The following is a 25,749-nucleotide window of genomic DNA, read 5'->3' on the forward strand; positions in this document are numbered from 1 at the left end:
CTGGGTCCCTGTTCCCCGTCCGCCCGCCAAAATCAGGAATTGCGCAACCACCAGAACAAAAACCAGTGGCCCAAACATGGCGTAGCCTGACGTCACCAGCTGGCTCCCCTAGGCGGTTTGTTGGCCCCCGAAAGCCAGCCGCATCCGCTTCCCACCCTCCACTTCAATCGATCGCCCCTATATGCATGAGACACAGCCTTGGATCTTACCGCCTTCCACGTGATTTCATTTCGAGGAGATCCTTGGTAGACACAGCTTTGAAGCCTAGGGTGGCCTGCTCATGCGATTTTAAAAACTATTGGAGAGCTGTTGTGCTATCGGTCATCCGACCTTGTCCGAGGCCACAAGCTTCTTGGCCCACTGGTATTGCCAAACGTGCCAATACACCTCCATTAGAACTCGTCGTGCCCTGGCCTACACCCATTCCTTACCTCGGGAACCGATACCACTGCACCAACTCCAAAAACTGACGCACCGCGACGCTGTTCATATAAAAGCAGCAGTGTACTGATACACAATAGCACAAACGCCGAAAGGGAAAAAAAGAGGCATCCGTTCATCGCCTGCCTCTTCCCCAAGAAAAAAAAAAAAAAAAAAAAAAAAAAAAGAGAAGAAAGAAAGAAAGAAAGGAAGAAAGAGAGAAAGAATAAACTAACGCCTTCCGAAAAGAACTCCATATCCCTCCACCCATCCGAGGATTTCGAGATAAAAGGAAAAAAAAAAAAAAAAAAAAAAGAACAGAAAACAAAACCAGATTCATCCCGGGGTATCCCGTATATACAATCCATCGCGTCATTACTACTGATGAGTGTCCGCCGCTTCAAAGTGCGCGCTCGCTCGTCTAAGGTTCAACATCATTTTCTCCACCATCGCCCGTTCCGGATTATCATTACTCTGCGTCTCGCGTGTCACAGGCACGCTTCCGGTTCCACTGTATGCCGGCTGCGTCTGGCTGGGTGAAATCTGATAATGTGATGACTGCTGCTGCATGGGGCTCGCCTGCGCCGCTGCCGGCGGTCCAGGAGGGGCATATGCTGGCGCTGGCGACCCAACAGCCCCACCACCTGGCTCCGTCCATTGACCCTGTTGTGGGGTTCCCGGATATCCCGCTGTGCTTGGGGCTTGTCCTGGTGACTGAGCCTGTGTTGAGGTTGCTTTGAATGGATTCTGGGGTGCTAAGTGCGAGGTTGCCTGTTCGGGCGGCCGACTCAGCGGAGACGGCTTCGAGTTGCTTGGCGACGCCGTTGCCATCTGCCTCACGTATGGCGGCAGTGGGATTGGGCTATGGCTCTGCTTGGTGAACGCAGGTTTCGCCGGGGCGGGGGCCTGCGCTGCTGGCTGTGGTGGAGTCGATGCTGATGTTTGTGGGGTTGCTGGCCAGCCGTGCTGGTTGGACGGGCTCGCATGCTGAGACCAAGGGGCCCCATACTGCGGTCGGATGGCCGGGTGTAGGGGCGCTGATGCGGGTGATCTGATCTCGTACGGCGAACCGGGGCTATTTCGGACGGGATATTCCTGGTTTTGATATGGCGCGGCTTGATATGAGTTAGGGAGGTACGGGGGCTGGGAACTTTGCGCTGTGGGACGAGGGAGAAGCTGAGTATATGAAGAGTTGTGTCCGGGCTGAGGCGGGTTGCCTGGCCCATGAGACGGGCCCACCCGCGGTTGCAAAGGCTGCAACAGCGGTATCTGTTTGGCTGAACCTTTGCTGCTACCCCCCGAGAGCGCTTTCTGCGCCTTCATCAAGAACTCTCGGAGGTTGCCTTCGTATCCGTTCGTGAAGCCGCCCCACGCACCGTATGGGGTTCGGTATCTCGAAGAGTCTCTGCTCTGGTGTCAGTATCTCGTGACGCATGACAACGTGCCGGGAACGTTACCTGTTGTGGTTTACGTGGAAGAAGCTGTACTTTTGGTAAGCGCTAATATGCGGCTGGCTGGCTGCTGCTCCAGATTCCGGGCGAACACTCGGCGGTTTCAGTGCTGACGAGGTCATCGGTGTTGGATAAGCCCCGAGTGCAACCGCGCCCGTGGATACAGACCAGGCTCTTGATTGAGGTTGAACAGATTGCCCTGATTTCATGTGAGCAGGGGGCCAGGTCAAGCCAGGAAGCTTCGGGAATCCATTACTACCTCCGACGGGCGCGAAACGATCCGGCGAGTATTGTGCCGATGAGCCTTTAGGTTGAACATCCTTGCCAGCTGGTTGGTACTGCTTGAACTGGATCGGAGGCTGCTGGGGTTGATGCACGGCTTGCTGCGGAAACGTGTGATGCTGGAATGTCGGCTGTTGTGGCGGCGACTGTTGCGGCAGCTGGTGATGTTGTAACTGTTGATAGACCGCAGGTGATGAGGGCGCCCTGACAGCAAATGTGTGCGACGTGAACTGGGGACCAGTCGTTGGCGCAACCGGTTTCCGTGGCTTGTAAACGTAGGGCTTCTCCTGCTTGGGGGCCGCTGCTCCCGGCAGCTGTCCAGAATACGCCCCTGGCACCATCTCCGGGAATGATGTATGGGCCGGATGCGCGGCAGGATATGCTTGTCTCGACTGAGGGAGCACGCCAGCCCGAGCCGCCGAGACCGGCTTCGGTATGGTGTCCAGGAAATTACCCTTGGGGTTATGTCGCGGTGTCGATGGGTCCTCGGTGTATTGTGCCTTGGCCTCCGTGGATGTCTTGCCAAGGTAGTGCCAGATCTGGTTCTCCTTGGAGAAGTCGATCTTGACTTGCTCACCATTCTTGACAACGTCACCCGCGTGAAACTCGGCCCAAACAAATCCGGGACCGAATTCGTCGTCTTTCCTAGGTGCCTCGTCCACGGCTCGCTTGGCATTGATCTCCTGTTTCGCCTTCCTGCACGTCGGCATCGGGATCGCATTCGCGGATGCCTTAGGGAGGCGGAAGTCTGCTGGATCGGGAACAAGGAGCCACTTCCACTCAACTTCGACCCGATCACTGCTGATTGTTAGTCCGGCTCCGCGTGGGCCGCTTTTACCGACATACCCATTCGGAATGATGTCGAGGAGCAGCGTCTCCTCTTCGATGCGGTTCTCCACCACAACACCAGCGAAGATATCCCCCCGATAGTACTGCAGCTGACATATGTCGTTCTTCTTGAGAGCAGCAGCAGCAGCACGGACTTGGGGATCGTCCTCGAGGGCATCTCCCTCGCTCTTCCTGTCTCGTTTTGTCCGATGGAACCGACAACTGAACTCGAATGCCTGCTCCTTGTACTCTGTCCCGTCCTCCCCGAAGACGGGCACCTCGGCTTCCTCGACAAATACTCCAGCCGCTGCGGCACATGTTGCGTGGTAGGCTCTCGGACATTTCTTCTGCGAGCACTGGAAGCAGGCGCCCTTCTTGGAGCGGCAGAGTAGGCACTTCAGTTCCAAGCGGGCCTTGTCGATGGCCGCCACGTTGGCAATGATCTCTTTGTCGTCGACCGTTTCAATGTAGGTCTCAGGCAGATAAAGAGCACACATGCGGTGGGCCTTGCGATCATCATCTGTGGGCATAATCTCAGCGCCGGGGATATCGTTAGGGCAAAGGCAGCAGGGAAGCTCCGCATGCGGCTTGGAGCGCAGGCGGATCCTCTTGGCCTTGGGCTCCTTCTCGCCGGCCGCCCTCTTGCGTTTCTTCCCGGGAGCTTTGACCCTGACTGTGTGACTCGAAGGGGGGCTTAGAAGACCCGTGTCTTGGTCTTCATCTTCGTCATCCTCCTCGTCTTCCGTCTCTTCATACTCGGTTTCCTCGCCACGGAGCTTACGCTCGATTTCGTAGACATCCACCCAGACGCTGTCTTGGGCTTGCGCACATTGGCACTTCTTGGCAACCTTGCCCATCGGGAGCCAGCTGTCCAAGGCGAAATTGACCGCCTCAGCGCAGTTGTATCCCAGGTTATACCCCGAATGGTAGCCGTACGGATAGGTGACAACAAACTCGCCGGGGTACGAGACACACTTGTTGACCGTGATATTGTAGTGCTGCTTGAGGTGTGCTGGGGATATCAGAAACGACTTGTGTCTGAGGAACTGATCGCAAGCTTTCGCGTCCGTTGGCCAGATGTTTTTCATGGCGTTCTCGAAACGTCTGGCATCCTTTTGGGAGATGCTGTACCACTGCTTCGGCGCTCCGAAATGGAGATAGTTGATGCTGTAGAGATCGACATCCTCGAGATGCCACGCGAACGTTGCCTTCCACATACCGAGGTACAGATATGCCGTGTTGACGCCGGGAACTTTGGTGCCAAGAACATCGAGAAGGTTGGGGAGCTTGTTCAGGTTCCAAATCTCGGTAGAGTCATCGAACAACGTTCCCAAGAGGTCGGCTCCGTACAGGGGCGGAGCGTACGTCAGTGTCTTCCAGTATATCCGTTCGAGCTCCTCGCAACGCTCGGGCGTGAACTCGGACACATCCATTCGGTAGTCCCAGTCCTTGAAGGCGGCCTCGTCGATCATCGCTGAGCCTTCGCGACGGCTATATTTCCGACGGGCCGAGATGGACTGAGTTTTTGGCTTGGACTGTCTCGAGAAGCCCATTCTCCGCACCACCGGGCCCTCATCATCGTCATCGCACTGCTCTTCTTCTTTGACACCGGGGTCCTGTTCCACGGACTCCATGATTTCCTCCCTTTCCGGCGCCGGGGACACCGGAGTCATTGGGCGGTCCTCGGCGTCCTCCGCCTCTTCCTTTGCGGCCTTTGCCGACCTCCGCGTCACTCTGCCGCCCTTCCGCTTTTTTACCGCAGAGGCGGGTGTCTCGTTGCTAGCACCCGACTGCGCAGCAGCGCGCGACCTGGTTGCGGGTTTCCTGTCGGCGTTTGCACGGCGCTCGCCTCGTCTTGCAGGGGGTTGGTGTTCGCTCTGGTCACATAGTTGTCTCCATTGCGGCAGGTTATAGGACCGTTGATGGAGGATGTTGACTTGTCGGTACGTTCCGTTGGAGCCCATGATGTCCTGTTTGATAGGTTCGCGAACCCGAATCTGTTTGACTAGGTCATCCAGCGGCGGCAACGAGTCCTTCCACTCCTTGGGAGGTATGATCTTGATGATGCCGGACTGCATGCCGTACTTGTCGACTTTCTCCATCTAGACGGGCCCCTTGTCAGCTGAGCGGGTCGGGATTGCATTGAGGGAAGGGACAAAACATACAAAAATCTTGAAATCCCGGAATTGCTTCATGGTCGGCCTGAACACGGGCACTGTGCCCGACCAGTGGTCGGGCTCAATTTCGCCAATGTCATCGACGGTGGGCTGTGGTTGGTCTTTGGGTTCCTCTTTGGCGTCATCTTTCAGTTCGTCGCGGACGACGCCATTGAGTTTATCGGCGACTTCGTCCAGGTCGCTCAGCTCGGAGTCGCTCCCATCAACGTCCATGGCATTATTGCTGTCTGGTGGTGAGTGCAGGCCGATCGACTTGGAGCTGTCGTTGGCGGGCAGGTCGACGTCCATGGCCACAACAGGCGCCGGAGCGCCAATCGCTTCGATGGACATGGTCCCCGGCGCTACATGCGTCCGATTTTTTTGCGATGACGACAAGGTGCAAATGCGATGATGAAGCGAGCCAAGGCGCAAAACGCTGGTATCACAGACCGATCGAGACGTTCGCCTAGGCGCCAGCAAATGCCGTGAAAACCAGGACCGATAAGTCGGAGATTCGTCGTTTCGGACAGCAGCGGGGGGGGCTGGGGAAGACGGGAATGATGGGCTTGCTTGCCGATGGGTCGATTCGGGAGGAATCTGGGCTGATCGGCTCCCCTAGCAGGTCCTGCGCAAGGCAAAATGCGGGCGAGCACCAAACGGGAAAGGCGCTAGGGTTCCGCTGAAAAGGTTCCTTGCGCGCGCAGCTACAGGGGATCGCTGCTGCAAAACGGAGTGCAGGCCCGCGGTTCTTGCAATGCACTCTCCTTTCGCTCTGGCGGTTCCCGACCCTCGATGCTATCAAGAAACACTAGTTGTTCGAGCCTGACAGCGCCTTTGGGTTTCAAGAATGAGAGCCGCAGGCTGTGTGACTCGAGTTATCGGGTCCAAAGTGACGATCAGATTTTCCAGGTTGGGGGCGTTCTGGGTTGAAGGGGGACCGGCTGCACATGGCGCTCGCTTCTTACCTAAATCCAACCATCTGCGCCTAACCTAATCTAGTAATGCAAGCACAGACCACATTGCCCGAGAACTTCACGTGATTGGATGAGACGGTCGGCTGAACCACGGCTATCCATTTTCTTTCCCTGGACGTCATACCGACGTTGCATATTGAAGTTGCCTCCTTGGTTGTCCCGAGCGTGGTTGCGTTCATGCAGAACGAGCACAGCCTTTCTTTCCTTGGACGCAGCAGCAATGCAGCCATCGGAGGACATGCCCCTGCACGGCGTAGCTGATCAACCCATACTTTCAAGTCAAGCCCTGATTTGGCCTTCTCCCTCTCCTCAACCTCTCCCTATGGAAGAGATAGGAATGGAAGCTACATATTTCAGGGCGAATATCGACCTTTGCCTAACTTGAGTAAATACTTCCTGTTCCTGCCCGAACCTCTCAGCTTCGTTTCTTAGTATCAGAAGCAGGACCCATAGCCCAAAGTGGGGAAAGCTCCAACTCTGCGATCGCGTGGCAAAGGCCGGCATATCGCTACATTGTGCCCATGTAACTCTGAATTGAGACTGCAGCAGCTCAAAAGCCAGGGTCGCACCTCGGCGCTGGGCGAGCTAACGATGGCTTCAACAAATCGGGTCTGAGGCAGATTAGATAAGATCGCACGCAAGGAACAGTAACCCCAGCGGTTCCTGAGCCACCAGGGTACAGCTGCCGGTCGAAGTGGGGGATCTGATATGATCCCGACTCGTCCGCTCCCCTGTTGGACGATCTCAGCGACTGCTTCACCCCGGGCTGGATCGGCATCCAATACAGTCATCACACAATAATAGCTCATTTATAAATTTAGTCAGGTAGCAAGGTTGCGATACTGCAGCCAAGCAACCAGAAGAAGCGAAATCAACATGACAGTGAACGCCGTTTATCGTGTACGTAGATGCGCCGCGCCTAAGCCAACAGCCTCAAAAGCAACAAGAATGGCGTCTACCGCCAACCACGCAATGCCTGTGTAACCCAGTGTCAGCCAAATGCCCCACCGACCCGTTCGGTAAAAGGCGGAAACTCACCTGTATAAACAACCAGCTTGGTTACCACCTCAACATCGTATCTGACCCGCGGCTTAACCAGCTTCGAAAATACCTCCTTCTCCCCCAACTCGTCCTCCTGGCCCAAATACAATTCCGGCTCGGCGACACTATCCACTGCCGCCAGGCTCGGACTCGAAGGCGTGCCGGACTGACTCGCAGCAACCACTACGTCTCCCGTTCCCATCATCTTCTCAAACTCAGCCAGCCGCCCGCTCTGCAATACACCACCCACTCCCGAGGCCTGCGAATACTCTCCGTCCGCAACAGCTTTCACCGTCTCCCTCAACCCATTCAAACTCGGTTTAGTCTTAACACCGCCCGCTCCGCCCTCGCTCCCCAGGCTCTCTCTTCTCCTCCGCTCGCGATACGCCAGCGTCTCGTACGCGTCCGCCGCGCTCTGCGGGCCGATGCTCACCGACCTCCCGCGGCCAGGGCCGCGGAAGCTGCGTACCAGCTTCGGTAAGTCACTCACGTTGGGCAGGACATTGTCGTCCCTCACGTGCAGGGGGACGTCCTTGTACTCCGAGGCCGGGACGAAGAACCGGCGGGGGAGCGACAGGCCCCTGGTCTCGATGACGCGGAATAGGTGCGGTAGGAAGCGTAAGAGGGTAGGTTTCATGACCTCGCGCCAAGCAAACACAATCAGGACGCCAAACACGACGCGCGCGACGGCCACGGGCCAGCCCAGGGCCGACAGGTTGAAGGATGCGTCCGGGCCGTTGTAGATAGGCGAGATATCAGCATACCGCGCGAAGCGCCACATACCGCATTCCAGGCCGATCATGACGCCCGCGAAGGCGACGCTGTCGTCGAAGCAGGGGCAGTCGTCAGCCGGTTCCGGGTGGACGCGCACGAGGACGATGATGACGAGTGCGACCATCAGCGGCGCGAGGTAGTTGCTGGAGTGGAGCCAGGCTTCGAGGGCAGGAGCGTAATAGAACTCGACCAAGGAGATGGCAGCGCCCATGAGGGAGCCGATGATGACGTCCACGAAGCCGTGCATGCCGCAGTAGAGGCGGCCAAAGACAATGGAGACGGCGTAAAACCAGGCGAGGGCTTCGAGGGCAACGGTCGTGGTGGGGGAGTAGATATTGCTCTCGCTGCGGAGCATCAGGATGCCGTAGACGGCGACCGAGACAGCGTTGGCCGAGTGGGTTGACGGGAAGCCGTACTCGAGCGCTGCCGAGCCGGACATGGTGATGCGCTGCAACGGCGGGGACAGCGGCCGCGGGAGGGAGCACATGTCCTTGATGAAGCCGGTGAAGAAGACGCCCGAGGCGAGGATGTGGACAAGTCTGCCAAAATCCCACTATGTCAGTCCTGTCCCATCCTGGCTTGCACAGGGTGTCTTATTCTGTCGCCCATACCCCCTGCCGAATCCCGAAAAGCCGCACCAAAAGAGGATTGGTAGGCCGATCATGAAGAAGGTGTGCGTGCCAAGATTGGCCGTGATCGCAAAGTAGCTATCGAGTGCCGGCGTCCGCATCGCGCTCTGAAGGGCGGCCAGGTATGGCGTCTCCCACCGCACGAGGGGCAGGAGACTCTGTCGCAGGTCATATCGCCATTTCGGGAGGGCCCGCCTGTCTGTTTCTCCGCTATCAGCTCCAATGTTTTTCAAAGAGGCTTTTCTTGCTTGGGGTTTGTCGTTGTATGACTGACGGCTGGTCCGAGGCGGGGCAGCCGAGGCTCGAGGGAGATTTGCGAGGCGATAAGACGCGTTGTCAGAAGGACCCCTCGATACTCCCACGAGCCAAAACTGAAACACATACAATGGTGCAGACTCTTCAATCCCGCGTCGACAACCTCCTTTGAGCCCTTTTGTTCGGCCATGACCGACGGAGAGGCGGAATTGGGAAGCCCTGAGCCGGAGCTAGAGCCATGGCCGGAGGGATTCATGGGGGAGGACCGCGCTGAGGCGTTCCTCGCCAATTCGGCCCTAGAGTCAGCAGTATCGGCAGGCACGCAGATGACAGCGGTTTTCAATGGATTGGCAGCTGCGAGACATTGACGTATGTAGAAACTCGATCGTTGGGGGGGGGGGGGGGGAAGAGGAGCCGGTTAGCCCGCTCGTCAAACCATCGATGCTTGTGTTCACTCGCATACGGACGGCTAGAGTTGCAGAATGGCAGTCTTGGCAGGCTTTGGCAGCAGCATTTTCCGCAGCGCGTAGAAGGCTTATTGGTGGTCAGGGGCGGCCACCAGCGTTGCAACAGGCAATCTTTCACCGCCCAAAAAATGCTAGTTTCGGTTGGTTGACTGCCCGGTTGCGGGACCAGACCCTTGTTCGGCCCCTGACGTAACCTCAGTCTCCAGCGAAGCTTTCGACTCCTTTGCTCGCTATTTGCACGTGCATCTACAATCACCTTTCAGTTACAAGCTGTGATAGGTACCAAAACCCTTGTACTGTACGGATACGGCAGCCGTACCGTAGATGCCCAAGCCTCAAAAAACACAAAAACAAGCCAAATTCCACAATGCTCCCTCGCTCATTAGCGGGCAAAACCGCAGCCATCACTGGCGCGACGGGCGGGATCGGCTTCGCGATAGCGTCGCGGTTCGCCCGCGAAGGTGCCAATGTCGTACTTACTGGCCGGTCCCTTCCCAAGCTCCAGGAGGCGTACGGGCGGATGGAGGAGATCAAGCCCTGGCCGACGCTCGAGACAGTGCAGACTCACTCCATAGTCGAGCTCGACGCCCGTACTCTATCAGCCTGGAAGCCGCTCGTAGATAACCATGTACGTCTCTCACCGCTGTCCTCGTAAAAGACTTGCAAATAAAAGCTGAATGCCTGACTGGGCTTAGAAAATTGACGTCCTGGTCAACTGTGCCGGCATATCCCAGAGGTCCCTCCTCGTCCGGGCGGGTGAGGACGATGTGGACAAACTGATTGAGACCAACCTGCACACCGCCATCTGGGGGTGCAAAACCGTCGGCAGGCAGATGATCTCGCGGGGCAGCGGTGGCTGCATCATCAACGTCTCGAGCTTGCTGGCAGATCGGGCAGTCGTTGGGGCGTCGGTCTATTCTGCCACCAAGGCAGGTCTACTAGGTACATTAGACATCTCTTCCCTCTTGTGCTCTGAGATATCCAGCACTCACACGACACCCAGGCCTAAGCACCGCTCTCTCCCAAGAATTTGGTCACTACGGCATCCGAGTCAACGCCATTGTGCCCGGTTATATCGAATCCGGCATGACCACAAGTGAGTTTCTTGAATTCTTTTTGCATTAGAAACTCAACCGGTTCCATGAATCACTCCTGGTCGCTGGCTGTTTTCCGTCTACCACGTTTCCCTCCCATCTAGACCCATAACGAAACGCAACGGTTTGCTCCCCAGCCAAGTTCGAAAACCATCGGAATCTGCCAACCACTCCTAACCTCTTGTTTTCTTGTTTGTTCGTTGATGTACATTGCCCAAAAAGGCTAACCTTACAAATTGCAAAGGACTCCCTGACAAGGAGGATATTGTCGCCAAAATACCCCTAAAACGCTTTGGAGCGCCGGACGAAATCGCTGACGCTGCTGCCTTCCTCGCTAAAAACACGTATGCAAATAACTGCATACTCAATATCGATGGCGGTCTCAGTGCAGTTTGAGTTGCTTGCCTAGGTAGGCCGCTTGCAACCCTCGCCTCACTCAGTCATCGACAATGACGATGGCACCTCCCGGAGCGCTGTCTTCAATAACAACGACTTCGTCTTCTGCACTTGCAGAAGTCTTGACTTTCTTGACAGCCGCGGCGTCCTCGGTGTTCTCTGGATGTGGGCGCTTAGCAGGTATTGCATCGATCGCCGTTCCGATTTGAGACTCGGCGTCATTTCCGAGACCGTGGCCACTTTGACCGTTAGCACCGGGAACCGGCGTCTTCTTGGGCTTAGTCGGAATCTTGATATCTTCCGAAGAGGTGCCCTTGATGGGCTTGTCATCGAGAGGGTCCTTGCTTTAGAAGCAGTTAGCAAAGATGGGAGGGGCAACTTGAACGGGGGCAACATGCGCTTCTTGAATGGCAATCACCACATTGACGTATGGATCGTCGTCGTCTTCGTCGGTGATTGTGAGGAAGGAATCCGGTTTGATGCCTGGACAGCGCAGTGAGGTTAGATACTATTGAAGTGCGAGTGTGTTCACGAGAGTAGCCATACCGAGGTCACTCAGCTTCTTGCCGAGGTTGTCAGTCTCATCGGGGTCGTATAGAATGCCGACCTCGCTGCTGACGGAGATCTCCTTGTCGCCGTAGCCTAATTGGAGCTTCAAGAAATCTTCCACGAGGTCGTTTAGCGTCGCCCGCGACAAATCCACATAGGCGCGCGTCTGGAATGCGCCGCAGACTGGGCAGTCCGGGTTGGGTTCTCTTGATTTGTCCGACGCCATGACCCGGGCAGGTGAGAAAGGCGTCAAGAACACCTCTTTCGTCTTATCATATTCGCCTCTGAGGATCTTGAAGGACTCGAGAACACAGAGACCAGCGACAATTGCATTCGTCGTCGCGATGGCGGGGATGATGTTGCCAGCCATCTGCTTAATGTCAAACTTGGACTTGCGGTCGATGCCAAAGATGGCTGACCTAATGTTTGCGCTCGCGGTGACAAAGTCGAGGGTATCCTCATCGTCCTTATCGAAGGTGATGATGGCCTCCTCTTCCGAGCCGGTTTGGGTGTTTTTCATCTCGAGGATGCGCTTGCTCAACCGTTCGAGGCTGTCATTGAAGATGACCAGGTTTTCCTCTAGCGACCAGACTCTCTGCGAATCTTGAAGTACCGCGTCCTTTGCCGCGAGAGCCTCAGAGGCTCGTTCCAGCAGGGATTTATAATCGAGAGGCTCCGGTGGCTTCCGAGTCTTCCACATATCCTCCATAGACCGCAGGCGGACGATGTCTGTGTTGAAGACTTTGGTGAATAGCATCTCTTGGAACTCGGGAGTGCCGACCGACTGCCGGATCTTTCTCAGAGCCTCCGACTCCCTTTTCAGCTCCTCAATCTCCTTGGCATTGTCTGCATCTGCCGAATGGTCAAAGGCAGATTCATCCTCGCTAGTTCCGAAAATTTCGTTCAGCAGATAGCTCTTGCCCCAGACGATGCAGTGGATTGGCTGGCTCGGCGTGCTGCGGATAGTGCAGACGGGGAATGTTTTAGGTGTCTCCTTGGGAGCACAGTCGTAGCAGGCTGTGACACCCTTCTTGATGACCTGCACCTGGCCGTTGAAGCCGGTGGTCCCACTCTCGATTAGCGGCACGTCGGCCGCAAGGCACATCTTGTTGACGTGCCGCCTCGCTTCTAGGTTGTCTAGCGCGTTGAAGACCATCGTGAAGCCACTAAACCACTCGATACTGAACTGGGAGTCCTTGATATTTGCATGGTACGCAACAAGCTTGACGGCGGGGTTGAATTTCTGTGCCACTTCCTTTGCAACCTGGATGCATCACGCCTGTCAGCCTGTGTTTGGGAGTACGACTTAAGAGAGAGCCCATACCAGCGCTTTCGACTTTTTAATATGTTCCTGACGGAATAGGAACTGGCGATTAAGATTGCTCAGGTCGATCGTGTCGAGGTCGACGATGTGGACCTCTCCAAAGCCGGTGAGGACGAGGTTCTTGAGGAGTTCGCATCCGATTCCGCCGGCGCCGACCATCAACACACGCGACTGTTTAGCTTTAGTTAGCGGGTACACGGTGTCGTCCTCCATCTCGGAAATGATTGTAATGGGAAGTAATGCGCCGAGAATGGCGATTCCGGAATGCTGGGAGTGCTGAGAGTGCTCCACGAGGAAGAAGACGCAACGAAAGAGAGCTGAGGAAAATGCGCGGTGCGAAGTTGCCGATGCCGTCGGTAGGCGTGGCAGAAGGTGGAAGGAAAATGATGAACGGAGAGAATGACTCTCGGGTACCCACTTGCTTAACATGCGCATTTAGACCGCGACCCAGCGACTGCGCATTGAAGCTATCGCGAGTCAGGGTGGGCATCGCAAGCGGCGCAACAAACGTCGCTGTGCTGCCTCCTACAACCAGTGGCTCCATCACGAAATACCGCCGCGAGGTGACCGAACGGCCTGACGAGAGAGCGTATAAGCTTTCTGAGAGACCAGAGAGCCGTGTATGGCTATTCCCGAACCGCGTCGTCACAGAGGATGCGACAGAGGATGCGACAGAGGAATCCCGTCGCTCCCAGCCTTGTCCCAGAGGGTTTGCACTGCAATCGGGACCCAGTGGAGCTAGGGACGGTGCGATCGCAAATCGTCGTCAGTGGGCAAACGCGCCAAGCGGTCCAGGGCAATTAAAGGTGGTCTAGGCACACGCCCCATGCGGAACGCGGCATGGCCAGCATCACAGTGCTCTTTACGTGTACTGTACTTTTCCGCAGATCCCCTTACTGCGGTATTCTACGTAAGCTTAGCCGAAACCAAGGCATCGTCGCCAAACCCTGACATTATAGCCCTACATTTGATACACATTCAGATATCCCAAGCCCCCCAGTTCCTTTTAACATCGTCTCCTTCTCACGGCAGCTTTGTGTCGGCGCCTGTGTGCAGTCTGTTCAGAGGCGCCCGTATCGAAAGGAGCAGGCAATTCCCCGATTGGTCGCCCTGCCAGGGAGAAGTGAGTTGTGGCTGACATGGCCTCTGGGTCAGGAACCGCTAAAGCCGTTGCAAACTCAGCGCATAGTAAAGACAAACAGGACTCTTTCAAATTTTATCCATGGTATTTCCGACATCACGCATAAGAATGTCATCTTGTAAGGACGGTAAGACTGTCGCTAGCTAGGCAATCAACTCCCCATGAAACACCATGAGGCTCCTACTCCATGCCCAGGGTAGAGCTGCCGTAACGAGAGATCTTGGACACTGTGCACGTTCCCCTTTTTCATCAAAGGCCATTTCCCGTTCGCACGCCTATCTTGCTTCCTGTTCCAAACCACACACAGAATTTCACCTCGCTCTGCGCCCAACTCGGTCGTTCTCTTCTCTTCCTTCCAAAATGTCAGATGACGAAGCCGACCCGGAGCTGCTCGCCCTTCTCCGGCAGCACCTGCAGGGTAAACTCAGGCTCGACGATGAGCCAGAAACCGGGGTGCTGGAGGGTGCGGAGTATGTCTATGACAACGCCATCGACGTCGCACTAGACATGCGCTCCTGCAAGCGGGCTGCCTCGGCAATTTACGCACAGATGCAGGAGAAGCAGTACTCGCCCGCAACTTGGGCGTCGCACGAGCTGCACCCCAAGAGCAGGGATGAAACCACCGTTGCCTTCATCTTCACCATGGACCTCCTCAACTTCTCGTTCTGGTCTGAGAAGTCCGATGCAGAGCGGTTTGCTATCGAATACCGCGGCAAACGGTGGACCGGGTACTGGAGTCTGGTTGCTGCAATGCAGCGCGCGTTGGACGAAGGTAGGTCGGCTCCCGCGCTGCGTATAAGTGACCGCTGTTTCCAAAATGATAATTCCAATCTTCGTGCTTTGACCAGAAACACAAGTTGACCAATGATGTCAAGGAATCCCCATTACCGACCCTCATTTCTGGCAAGATGAAGAGGAGTGCACGCTGGATACTCTGAAGCAGGTCTTCAGATCGTGCACAGATGAGGAGATGCCGATGTTGGCGGAACGGCTAGCCTGCCTGCGTGAGGCCGGCAAGGTCCTGTACGAAGTACGTTCTCCGCTGTTGGCATCAATTTCGGCCTTCCGCGTCTTTCACTGCACGTACAATCCGGACGCTAACATGGCATCAGAGATACCAATGCCATCCCGTAAACCTGATCGAGGCAGCCAACGGGTCTGCCGCGGCATTGGTCAACCTGCTGGCGCGCGATTTTAGCTGCTTTCGGGACGAACATGTGTTTGAAGGACGCCGCAAGCCGATCCGTTTCCTCAAGCGAGCGCAGATACTGGTCGCAGATCTCTGGGCTTGCTTTGAGGGCGAAGACTACGGCGAGTTCCAGGACATTGACAAGATCACCATGTTTGCGGACTACCGTGTGCCCCAGATCCTAAGCAGCATGGGGTGTCTCTCCTACAGCCCAAAGCTGGGTATGGCAATACGAGACAAGAAGGATATCCCGTCTGGAGGGAGTTGGGAGATGCAACTAAGAGGTAAAGAATCCAGGTGTCTCTCTTCTTCTTAGGGATGTGCTAACGACTTAACTAGCCTGCAGTATATGGTGCGTTGAGTTAATACGCAAGGAGATTCTAAGACAGCATCCAGGCGCTCCGATCAACGCCATCCTCATCGATTTCTTCTTGTACGACACGATAAAAAAGATGGAAGAGGAGGGTCGGGAGAGCGTGCCGCATCATAGAACGAGAAGTATATGGTATTGAGACCGGCGTATTCGGCTAGGCGCAGCAGCATCTAGAGCTTCTTGCTCGCCAGGTATTTAGCCATAGAGTAGACTTGAGAATAGAACAAGAAACGCCGCTGGACAGATCAGTCGCCCCTCCGCAACTCCCCAACTCCTCCCATTTTGCAAAGCCATCATCATAGTACACAACCCGACCCAAGACAACACCAACCAAACCAATTCGGCAAGCGAACTCAAACGGAGCCAATGGCAGTAGAATTCAGAATCTCGTCCATATGCGCCCTTTCAATGTCCTTGTTGCCCTTCGCCTCCTCCTTCATCAGCACAGCGAGCACCTCAATGGGCGGGTTCAGCCCCAACCTCTGAGCCCGCTGCCACCGCTTGATCCGCGCGATGCCAATGCACGGCTACAACCACATTAAATTAGCTTCGCACTTGCATCAAACAGGCCCGAGCAAACCACCACGGAAGTAAAAACAAGAGAAAGAAACGTACCCCGTACTGCGAACTAACGTCAAAGTATCGCAGCACCTTCTCCCCGGTACTCAACCCCTCGGTATGCTTCTTGTGCACCTCCTTCGCCATGCGCGACGACTCAATCCCGGCCCAGTACCGCTCGACGGCGGCATCGCTGATTTTCTCGGCCCGCAGCTCCGCCTCGGACTTGTTGTCCACGATGGGCTTCGCCTGGTCTTTGATTTGCTGTAGTTTGCGGTCGTGGTCGTCATCGGCGGCGGCCTTGGCCTTGGACTTGACTTGTTGTTTCGGCACATCCTCGCTCACTTCTTCTTCCTCCTCCTTCTCCTTGCCGGTGGTCTTCTTTGTTGTCGCTGGCTCCGGTGACGGCTCGGGGATGTACTCCTTGGAGCGCGAAGGCGACTTGTAGCCGTCCTTCTTGCCGCCCGACTGGATGCTCTTGGTGACCTTGTGCTTGAAGCTCAGGGTTTGTTGCTTGCCGCCTGCGCCGGTCGACGACCGGGTCGATCTGCGAGTGACGACCATTTTGGAAGGGGTGACGTCAGTGGAGCTACTTCGGAAGGAGAATGCTCGAGGAGTCCGGTAGTGGAATTAGAGATTGTTGGATGGAGGCCGGGCTTCTCTTAGGGAGGGCGTGAATTGACCAAGTTGAAAGTCCAGGCAGACGTTGACGGGAACAGAGCTTGGAGTCGGCTTGGCAGGCGTGTGAACCTGGAAGCCGCCGCTGGCGGGGCAACCTGCCTGTCACGAGGAATGCGCCAAGTCAGGTGACTTGTAAAGGGGCCTTCCTTAACAAATCCTGCAGACGATGTGGTGTAGTACAGTTAGTGCATCATCGTTGCAAATAATTCACCCTTTACTCCAATTCGGCATTCTTCAAAGGACCGTGGTCATGGTCAGCTGGCTCAACATTCGAAAATACCGGAGCTAATCATGCATTTCCTTCCCACTTCCTGCGATCATCTTTGCCCATCCACCCCTATTCCTTGACGTTCTCTCTCTGTGTTGTCGGTTATGTTGTAAAAGATGGTATGTGAACTGGTCTTTTATCGGACATTTCAGTAATAATATCTTGCGAGGACTAGGTCGATGTGGGTTCAGTTCCTGGGTATTTGCCGTGAAGTCCCGTGTGTGACTCCCGTTATGTGTCGGCGCCAAGTTTAGGGGCCTAGCTAGCGTATCTGCGAACATTGTGCCTGCGGGTGGTATGGACGAGACAAAAGGAAAGGAATCCTTCCTCGCGTGATGACTGCATTTTTCTCTATCTTTTCTAAGCAATTTGGAAGAGCAAACAGCCATGCTTAGTGTCTCTCTAGCCTCACCGTTTCCCTCAATGTTCAAGATCCGGTGGCCTCCCGGTAGAAGGTGATACTCCTGCTCGCCCCAGCGGCGCAAAACATCTCGCTCTTGCCCATCCCCGGCGCCAGAGCCCTCTCAGTCTTGGGTAGCCACCGCACACACCACAGAGCCCCCTCTGTCTCGCTGTGTGTCGCCACACAAACACCGCGCGCCACATCCCAGACCTTGACCTTGCCGTCGAGCGACCCGCTCAGGAGGTACTCGCCCGTGTCATTCCAATCCAGCGAGGTGATCCATGCGGGCCTGCTGCTCGGCGTCGTCAGGTTGCCCACATGCTCACCATGCTCCATATCGTACAGCGCAATGACGCCCGCATTGCCCGCAGCCGCAAGACGCTTACAGCCGGGAGAGAAGGCAACCGCGCGAACGGGCTTTGCCAGACCTGATCAGAGAGGACACACACACACACACATCACCGTTAGCCAGCCCGCAACCCCTCATTCCATAGTAGATAGATCGGCCGCCCTTACCAGAAAGGGAGTAGACCATCCTCCCGGCATCATTGTTGAACACGTAGACGGCGCCACTCTCGTGCCCGCTCGCCGTCAGCCTCCCGTCCACGCTCAGATCTACCGCCATGGCGAAGCTGCCGCCCCCCCGCGCGCCCGTCTCGTACGTCTGGATCCTCTCCCTGGCCGCCAGGTCCCAGACGTGGATCCGCCCGTCGCTGGTCGTGCACGCGAGGTACCCTTCGTCGGCGCTCAGGGACACGGCCCAGACGTCGCCTCCGGCCGACTTGGAGGGGGCAATCTCCCACTCGAGCTGCCACTCGTTGCGGTCGGGCTGTAGGTTCCAGATCTTGATCTCCCCGCCGAACCCGACGCTCGCGGCGACGTTCCCCACCCCGTTCCGGGCGGTGCAGACATGGTGGCAGCCGAGCTTGTGCGCGGCCGGGATGGTTTGCTGGAGGGGAAAGGTGGGGTCGGCGGTGCTGTGGACGAGGAGAGAGGATGATCCGCTTGCTGAGAGGAGGGAGGTGGGCGTTGGGGCGAGGGAGAAGATGTCTGCCGGGTGTGCTGTTTTGTGCGGCATTCAGATGTTAGAGGAGAATGGCGGGGTCGGTTGGTTGGACGCGCTTGCCTTGGTCCACCGTGTGCGCGGTAAGATATTGTTTTGACTGTGAGGGTGGTTAGCAAAGTAGTTATCGCTATGCTTGACTACGGGCTCGATCTTGCCATTGTCACTTGCCCATAGACGGAGCATTAATCAAGTCGGTTATTTTTACGGCAAGGAAAGCTGGGGGACGTGGTTTGACGCCAGCAGCTGCAATGGTACCTGGCAGTCGCAGAAGGATGGTGGGGTAATTTCTGGTGGCTTATCAGACGTCACAGAGCTACGGCCTAATCGTCTGTATCATACTGACTGGAGAATACCGCAAATGCAAGGGCACTTATCCCTCTAAATAGCAGGACGATCTTCTGACGGTGAATTAAAAATGGACAACTGCTTCGTGAGTTCCTCGAACTGCTCATTCCTCGCGTTCCTTGTTTAACGGCCTGATAAGCAGATCTGCCACTGTCATACAACACCAGTCCTGACGGCACCATCTATAATGATACAATATAGGTACAACCTATCCTAAGGCCTCTTATGATAGTCCGAGGCCATGCATATGCCAGATCTTTTCCCGTGCCAGTCTATCTCCTCTCTGTTCGACTAAACCGGAGGTTGACCTCTTGAGCATCGCTCAAGCACTCTTCTCCCTGGCCTCCTGGTTCATCATCTCCCTGAGCTCTAGGTAAAAACGTCAGCACGTCAAATCATCCCGCCATTTATTTCGCAGTTCCTCACTTGTTGCGCAGTGTGGACATAGATAGTGCATCCTCTTCGTCTCCCCGCAAGCTGGGCACTTGCACAGCGAGGTCACATCTTTCAGCGCCTTGCCCGCCATCTGCCTATGCCTCTTCTTCATGTGTGATGTCTTCTTCTTGGGCACTGCTTTGAGAATCGACTCCCAGATTCCTTCCAGCAGTGAAGGTATCGAAGGAAGTCCGAGTTGGAAGCCGACGGGGATGGAGAGGATGAGAGACGGGAAAAGGGGGAGCGAGAATTGCCGGACATAGATTTGCGTCCTTGTTGTCGAGAACAGTGTGGGCGGTAGTAGCCTCGGTAGGAAGGAGCCGGAGGAAGCCATCCTCATCGCCGGTGCTGCCAACGCCATCGTGTGGACTGCTACGGCTCTCCTTTCGCGTAGAGACGGGCTCGCTGATTGTAGAATGGGCGGGCGAATTAATGATCGACGGGAGTCCTCTTGTCCTGCACTACTGCCCGTCGCAAGGGTGCACCTGCGGCATGCCCTTCTGTGGTTGATTCGCCGGGTGGTCGTGGATCGCGCTTCTCGAATTGGAGTCCGCCCAGAAAAAATGTCGGCGTGACTTTTTGCGACGGATTCACAGGTCCCTTGCCGGGCAGCAATTGGAGGGCAGGGGTTGCACGGTCCTGCACAGAGCTCCGGTTGCCGCATGCACTGTCCAGACCGTCCTAGCCTGATTAGGTTTTGTGCCTGGGGCAGAGGTCTCCACACACCAATCAAGAGCAGCCCGCTGCCCTCCCCCTTTCCCCAGTCCAGCCAGCGACCCCTTGGACGGAAATTATTGTTTGACAGAAAGCTGCCGGACAGGAAAGGTTCGAAAATCCCCCCTTCGAAACCTCGCCCAAACCGCATCCACCCGGCCTCAATCCGTCGCCAACCCCAATCTCGTCGTCCCCGAATACCCTCTGCTGCCTCGCCCGGTCGTCCCCCGACGAGTGATTCTCGATTGCCCTTATTTGGAGTAGAGACGCGTCCACAGCAAAACTAATCCATCCACAAGCCGAAAAAATGGCGGCCATGCCTGCAGCCACCATCTACCCCCAGAGCCATGTTGGTTTCGACAGCATCACGTCTCAAATCGAGCGGAAGCTGCTCAAACGCGGATTCCAGTTCAACGTCATCTGCGTCGGTCAGTTCCCCATTGTGCCCCCGCCGGCTGACTTGTCTTATCCACCTTGGGGGTTCCGCGAGCTGCGACTGACGTGATCTCCGCGTTACAGGCCAGACGGGTCTGGGCAAGTCGACTCTGATCAACACCATCTTTGCCTCGCACCTCATCGAATCCAAGGGCAGGCTCAACCCCGATGAGGTCATCCGGTCGACCACCGAGATTCAGTCTGTTTCGCACATCATTGAGGAGAACGGTGTCCGTCTGAGACTGAACATCGTCGATACCCCCGGCTACGGCGACCTGATCAACAATGACCGCTGCTGGGACCCCATCGTCAAGTATATCAAGGATCAGCACTCTGCTTACCTGCGGAAGGAGCTCACAGCTCAGCGTGAGCGCTACATCCAAGACACCCGCATCCACTGCTGCCTGTTCTTCATCCAGCCGTCTGGCCACTCGCTCAAGCCGATTGACATTGTCGTGCTGAAGAAGCTGTCGGATGTTGTCAACGTGGTTCCCGTCATCGCAAAGGCCGATTCTCTTACAATGGAGGAGCGCCAGGCGTTCAAGGAGCGTATCAAGGAGGAGTTTGCGTTCCACAACCTCAAGATGTATCCCTACGACAACGACGAGCTTGACGAGGAGGAGCGGGCAGTCAATAGCGAGATCAAGGTGCGTTACTTTTGCGCCCGTGGCAGTAGGCATTGGCTAACGTGGCAAACAGAGCTTGATCCCCTTCGCCGTTGTCGGTTCCGAGAAGTCGATCATTGTCAACGGCAAGCAGGTCCGCGGGCGCCAGAACCGGTGGGGTGTGATCAATGTCGAGGACGAGACGCACTGCGAATTCGTCTACCTCCGGAACTTCCTCCTCCGCACACACCTTCAGGATCTTATCGAGACGACTTCTCAGATCCACTACGAGACGTTCCGCGCAAAGCAGCTGCTGGCCCTGAAGGAGAGCAGCGCCCAGGGCCATGGCAGCAGGCCCATCAGCCCGGCGGCGGAGCGCGAGATGAGCCGCAGCTCGCAACGCATGACGATGAACGGCTACTAGGGGCCTGGCATCCCACACGGTGCAGCTCCCCGGTCTCTACCCTATCGCTGACCAAGAAAGACTTTGATATCCCGGCAGAAGGATTGCCAAAGGGCCATGCACTATGAATGGCGTCCAAGGGAGATTGGCGGGAGGATAGCGTGGCGCAATTCGATGTGGTTTACAGGTCATACCCCGTTGGCCTATGGTGTTTACGTCTGTTGGCAAATCGTATTCCGTGGACTGGACTTCTTACTCCTATTTTCTTTTAGTACCCGAAGCTCCTCCCCGTCTTTGCGACCTCTTTTCTTTTTCATTTTCTCTATTTTTTTTTTTTTTACTTATTAATTCCCCAGCCCTCCGTACTTAATAGAGAGCTACTAGTTTCGATACCTGACGGAATACCACGAGTTGTTTAGTTGAGCTTTGTATAGGAGAATGGTGATGTTGAGATGGTAATTGTTTTGAGCTCCAGACCTGATATCCGTTACCACACATGGTTCTCTATCCAAATTCTTGTGTCATGAGTTTTCCCGACTCGCACACGCGGGTCATCTACCTACCCGGGTTAGGGTTAGAATCGGCTCCCTTCAATGCCGTGTCGACGCGCCGTTACTTCGCGTCCCACTTCCAACACCTCTGAATTTGCTGCAAGGGCTCCTCTCATGGTCATCAACATGTGAGAGCCCACTCCCATTCGAAATTCATTCCAATCATGCCGCCGACCCCACACATCAACACCATGTCACGGAAAGGGATCGTCGCCCTCGACCCCGAAACCCCACTCGACCCGAAACCCCTCATCGCCGACCTACTCCGCACGCAGTACTGTGTGCCCGGCTCTGTGTTTCTAGTCGAGGCTATCGAGCGCTGGGTGCCCATCCCTGGTCCGGCGGGACACCATCGTCATCGACCAGGTCGGGGCCTGAGGGCTGTGCGCTTACTGTTGGGAGACGGAGAGCTGTGTATCCAGGCGCTGGTCAGGCCAGAAGTTCATTGTTCCGTTGACAGGGGTGCAGTGTATGAGGGTTGCTATGTAAAGGTTGACAAGTTTGAGTTGAGGTGGATGGAGGGAGGGGGAGGAGTGGACGGGGTGGATGATGGAGTGGAGGCTCCGGGGAGTATGGAGAGGGAGAGAGAGGGGACCGGGAAGGGCGGAGTGGTATATTTGGTAGTTGGGGATTTGGTGACTGTTGGTTGGAATGAGGAGTATCTGGAAATTCTGAGGAGGGAGGAGATGGGGAAGGAGGAGGTTCTCCGTGACGAGAAAGGGGATGAAGTTGTGGACGGGGACGGTGGGGAGGCTAAGGCCGTGGAGCAGCTCATGGAAGATGGAAAGTCAAGAGAAGCTAGAGCGGCGGCGCCAGAGAGGGTGACATCTCATGCGGCTGAAGATCCCGAACCAACCACTGCAAAATCCCCATCGGACAAGGACGCCGGCGAACCTGACTACCTCTCAGATTCGGACGACGCGTTTGAAACCCTTGACGTATCCGCAGAGAAGGCTGATCAACGCCGCATAGCCATCAGCGCACCTGGTCCTCGTCAGGAACACCAAGCTACCATTGTCCAACATCACCAGCACCAGAACAGGCGCCTCCCATGGTTGCCCAACGACCCGACACAACCACTCCAGCTCACGCTCTTGCGCTCCATCCCTAACCTACCTTACAAGCAAAACTGGATGGTCAACGTCCTCGCTGTAGTGGTCTCACTCTCGGACGTGCAGCCCGCGCACATTCCCCCGTACAGGCAACGCACCGCACTGTTAGCAGACCCGAGCACTACCAAGCAAGTGCATCTCGCCACGTTTCTGGAACCGGAAATGTTCACGCCCGACGTAGGCAGCGTTGTCCTCCTTCTCGGCGTCAAGAATCATCTTTACGACGGCGGGTCGCTGAGGAAATACGTTAGCGATCGACCGAAAAATGGGACGAGTTGGTGGATACAGCATCCAGAGATGCTGGGCTGGTGTAAAGACGATGCGGCGAGGCTAAGAGAGTGGTGGTGGGCCAGAGCGGGTGGCGCTGTGTGATACGTCCAAAGCCTGCCCGCCTGAGCGTGGCTGACACCAACTACCACCCTTGAGCTGTGCTGCGAGTTCCCCGCTCATTCTGCATCCTGAGTTGGCACACTCGATCCATCTCTCAGTGCCGTTCTGTCGCCTGCCATCATCCCGAGCCGGCAAAAATGCCAGCCAAGGTGTACGCTGTGCTCTGCATAGCAGAGATAGGAGAGATGATCATAGGCTTTCTTGAAGACCGCCGCGATGTGTACAACGCATGCCTCACGAGCAAGTCGTTCTACGCCGCCGCGCGATCCCACCTTTGGCAGGCCGTTGACCTCCGAGACCTCGTGCAGCCCGGCCGCCGTTTCTGGGAGCGCTTCTCGTCTGAACTGAGATCCTACACACAGTCTCTCTACGTTGATATGAAAGCTGCGGCTCCCGGTCTCTTGGACAGGATTGGCATCAGGCCGTGGAACTCCCATGTTTGCGACCCAGAGTGGCTTGCGGTTAAGGAAGACGTAGACAAACTGTTCTACGGGCTGAAGGAGACAATGAAACGTTCGGCGCACCTCCGTTCCTTCGCATCTCGGGATGTGCCTCGCGTTCTCGATCTTATCCTCCTCCTCCACCGCTACTGCCCCGCCATCGAGTCGATCAGCATCTCAGCGTGCATCCAAGACAGCTTTGGGCTCTGCGCGCATCCAGGGGTCGGCCTGCAGCACTGGAGGGAGCAGGTTGGAAGAGGTATCAAAGTCCCTCTAGCCAACATGGTCAACCTCTGTCTCGACCCCATCATCGCGCCCAAGTTTGATTTTCCAAGCCTCCGCACTCTGAGTCTAACTGATCTCCGTTTATATTGGACGGTTTCCCCGATTAAATTTGCGCCGCTGTTTGCAATCTTGAAGGCCTCGCCCAACCTCACATACCTCGAGTTGACGTTTACTTTTCAGTGTGGCGTGATCAGGCCTGGCAACCCGAGTCTATCTCACGGAACCCCCCCACACTCGCTCAACCTACTACTCGATCGGATATGGCGGGGTTACCACTCAAGGGGTGGCATGCCCCTGCACCTCAAAGGCTTGAAGCTCGGTACTCGGTGTCAGTTCTATGGCTCGTTCGGCCCTGCTGAGCGACTCCACAAGCTAACCGACTTGGCTTGCCTTGAGGAGTTGCATATGGAAGGCAGGGCTGCCAGACCCACCTCCTCTACTACGCAGGTTCAACCTGTATTACGCTTTGGCGCCATAGAACAGGGCCATTTACCAAGACTACGCAAGCTCACCTGGCCGTGGATGGAGGGCCATGTGGTGATGATGCTGCACATGGCCAGCCAAGCCTACTTCAGCCAGGTCACGGTTCGGATCACAGCACCAGCATATCCAGATTGGATCCAACCCGAGGCACGCGCATGGTTCGCGAGGTATCCGGTCGACTATGCTCAACAGGGCGACACGTTGAGGCTACATGGGCTTGTGCTTCCCTCGGAACATATGACCCCCCAAGACACCGAGATGTTCATGCTGATGCTGCCATGGGCAAGGCCCATGAGGTCACTCAAGATCCGGCTACCTCGTGTCACCGTTGACTGCGGCGATGACAAATCCAACGAACTCTTTGGGAGCTTTGCAAAGATGGAAGAGCTGCGCGAGCTGTGGCTCTCAGACGGCCTCGAGAATTCGAGCCACGAGCAGACAGATGTTGTCAGCGCTAGCAAGGAGCAGCTCCGGGCACTTGCCCTCAAGTTTGCCGTTACATGCGCGAAACTCTCATACTTGAGGATCCTCGACCAGGCTTGGCATATCTGGAGGACGGGGCCGGACGACAGAGCGCCAGAACTGCGCCCACTCCTGGCATGGGAGGTCGAGAATAAGCTACCGTACGCCTTCGACTATCGCACTCCCAGCCGTGTGAAGTAAAGCGGATTGCGTTACCCTCCTCTCCGTTGCCTTGCCTTTCGGATTCGATGTCCTACAAGGTTTTTCTCAGGCGGCTTCACGATCAACCGTATCGTTCCCTCTCCCCCGCCCATGTTTTATAGCTGGGCAACAGCCACTAGTTCTCTCAAGTTCCGCCATCTCGGATTGACCTCGCAAGAACCATTCCCCCGATCTGCACCACCAAACACTGTAATTCCAGTCTACAAAGGTTCTGACCCTGGAGATCGGTGTTACCACGAGGCTCGTACAACAAGGACTGGATGGCACCTTGGGCATCAATCTGGTGATGGGAAATTGAACGTGCTGGGAACTGGTTCTGATATGGAGTGAGGATGATATCCCCAGTCCTTCATCTGCTGGTGAGCGTGCTTTCAGCCAAAACTAATAGTAGTCCGCTGCATAAGCCAGACAACGAGCGTTAAGAATGGTGCTCGTTCACTCTTTCACGTAACTGGAGTTGGAGAGAGACAATCCACAGTTACATCAACGCAGGATATCTCGCCGTTTTTTTTTTCTTCCCCCCAAGTTTACCACGCACAACCGAGTTC

At 55.9% G+C, this 25,749-nt stretch overlaps 10 protein-coding genes across 10 annotated transcripts; 4 read left to right on the top strand and 6 right to left on the bottom strand.

Moving 5' to 3' along the window:
- Positions 1-798: 798 nt before the first annotated feature.
- MFIFM68171_03653 (uncharacterized protein) lies at positions 799-5,488 on the bottom strand (the record flags this gene model as incomplete). The annotated part of the gene is made up of 5 exons (XM_071059074.1): positions 799-1,825; positions 1,878-2,070; positions 2,131-2,951; positions 3,000-5,083; positions 5,147-5,488. 5 exons carry the CDS (start codon positions 5,486-5,488, stop codon positions 799-801), a joined length of 4,467 nt encoding a protein of 1,488 aa, XP_070915175.1.
- A 1,516-nt stretch (positions 5,489-7,004) lies between these two features.
- LCB3 (Long-chain base-1-phosphate phosphatase) lies at positions 7,005-9,000 on the bottom strand (the record flags this gene model as incomplete). The annotated part of the gene is made up of 4 exons (XM_071059075.1): positions 7,005-7,087; positions 7,150-8,465; positions 8,538-8,754; positions 8,940-9,000. 4 exons carry the CDS (start codon positions 8,998-9,000, stop codon positions 7,005-7,007), a joined length of 1,677 nt encoding a protein of 558 aa, XP_070915176.1.
- A 644-nt stretch (positions 9,001-9,644) lies between these two features.
- MFIFM68171_03655 (uncharacterized protein) lies at positions 9,645-10,767 on the top strand (the record flags this gene model as incomplete). Its single annotated transcript, XM_071059076.1, has 4 exons — positions 9,645-9,905; positions 9,973-10,219; positions 10,281-10,373; positions 10,616-10,767. 4 exons carry the CDS (start codon positions 9,645-9,647, stop codon positions 10,765-10,767), a joined length of 753 nt encoding a protein of 250 aa, XP_070915177.1.
- Positions 10,768-10,807: 40 nt separating this feature from the next.
- UBA2 (E1 ubiquitin-activating protein uba2) lies at positions 10,808-13,184 on the bottom strand (the record flags this gene model as incomplete). Its single annotated transcript, XM_071059077.1, has 5 exons — positions 10,808-11,111; positions 11,166-11,250; positions 11,314-12,580; positions 12,641-12,811; positions 13,059-13,184. 5 exons carry the CDS (start codon positions 13,182-13,184, stop codon positions 10,808-10,810), a joined length of 1,953 nt encoding a protein of 650 aa, XP_070915178.1.
- A 957-nt stretch (positions 13,185-14,141) lies between these two features.
- MFIFM68171_03657 (uncharacterized protein) lies at positions 14,142-15,482 on the top strand (the record flags this gene model as incomplete). Its single annotated transcript, XM_071059078.1, has 4 exons — positions 14,142-14,553; positions 14,657-14,811; positions 14,894-15,254; positions 15,310-15,482. The coding sequence occupies 4 exons, from the start codon at positions 14,142-14,144 to the stop codon at positions 15,480-15,482; spliced, it is 1,101 nt and encodes a 366-aa protein (XP_070915179.1).
- A 214-nt stretch (positions 15,483-15,696) lies between these two features.
- On the bottom strand, positions 15,697-16,465 carry MFIFM68171_03658 (uncharacterized protein; the record flags this gene model as incomplete). Its single annotated transcript, XM_071059079.1, has 2 exons — positions 15,697-15,870; positions 15,959-16,465. The coding sequence occupies 2 exons, from the start codon at positions 16,463-16,465 to the stop codon at positions 15,697-15,699; spliced, it is 681 nt and encodes a 226-aa protein (XP_070915180.1).
- An 812-nt stretch (positions 16,466-17,277) lies between these two features.
- rec14 (Ski complex subunit Rec14) lies at positions 17,278-18,502 on the bottom strand (the record flags this gene model as incomplete). The annotated part of the gene is made up of 4 exons (XM_071059080.1): positions 17,278-17,681; positions 17,770-18,315; positions 18,380-18,416; positions 18,461-18,502. The coding sequence occupies 4 exons, from the start codon at positions 18,500-18,502 to the stop codon at positions 17,278-17,280; spliced, it is 1,029 nt and encodes a 342-aa protein (XP_070915181.1).
- A 484-nt stretch (positions 18,503-18,986) lies between these two features.
- Positions 18,987-19,460, bottom strand: MFIFM68171_03660 (mitochondrial 54S ribosomal protein bL32m; the record flags this gene model as incomplete). Its single annotated transcript, XM_071059081.1, has 2 exons — positions 18,987-19,033; positions 19,091-19,460. The coding sequence occupies 2 exons, from the start codon at positions 19,458-19,460 to the stop codon at positions 18,987-18,989; spliced, it is 417 nt and encodes a 138-aa protein (XP_070915182.1).
- Positions 19,461-20,120: 660 nt separating this feature from the next.
- On the top strand, positions 20,121-21,277 carry CDC10 (cell division control protein; the record flags this gene model as incomplete). Its single annotated transcript, XM_071059082.1, has 3 exons — positions 20,121-20,241; positions 20,333-20,895; positions 20,948-21,277. The coding sequence occupies 3 exons, from the start codon at positions 20,121-20,123 to the stop codon at positions 21,275-21,277; spliced, it is 1,014 nt and encodes a 337-aa protein (XP_070915183.1).
- A 1,102-nt stretch (positions 21,278-22,379) lies between these two features.
- On the top strand, positions 22,380-25,180 carry MFIFM68171_03662 (uncharacterized protein; the record flags this gene model as incomplete). Its single annotated transcript, XM_071059083.1, has 2 exons — positions 22,380-23,096; positions 23,408-25,180. 2 exons carry the CDS (start codon positions 22,380-22,382, stop codon positions 25,178-25,180), a joined length of 2,490 nt encoding a protein of 829 aa, XP_070915184.1.
- Positions 25,181-25,749: the final 569 nt, after the last annotated feature.

The sequence above is a fragment of the Madurella fahalii genome (assembly GCF_045866475.1).
Source record: "Madurella fahalii IFM 68171 DNA, scaffold_2, whole genome shotgun sequence".
Classification (NCBI taxonomy): domain Eukaryota; kingdom Fungi; phylum Ascomycota; class Sordariomycetes; order Sordariales; genus Madurella; species Madurella fahalii.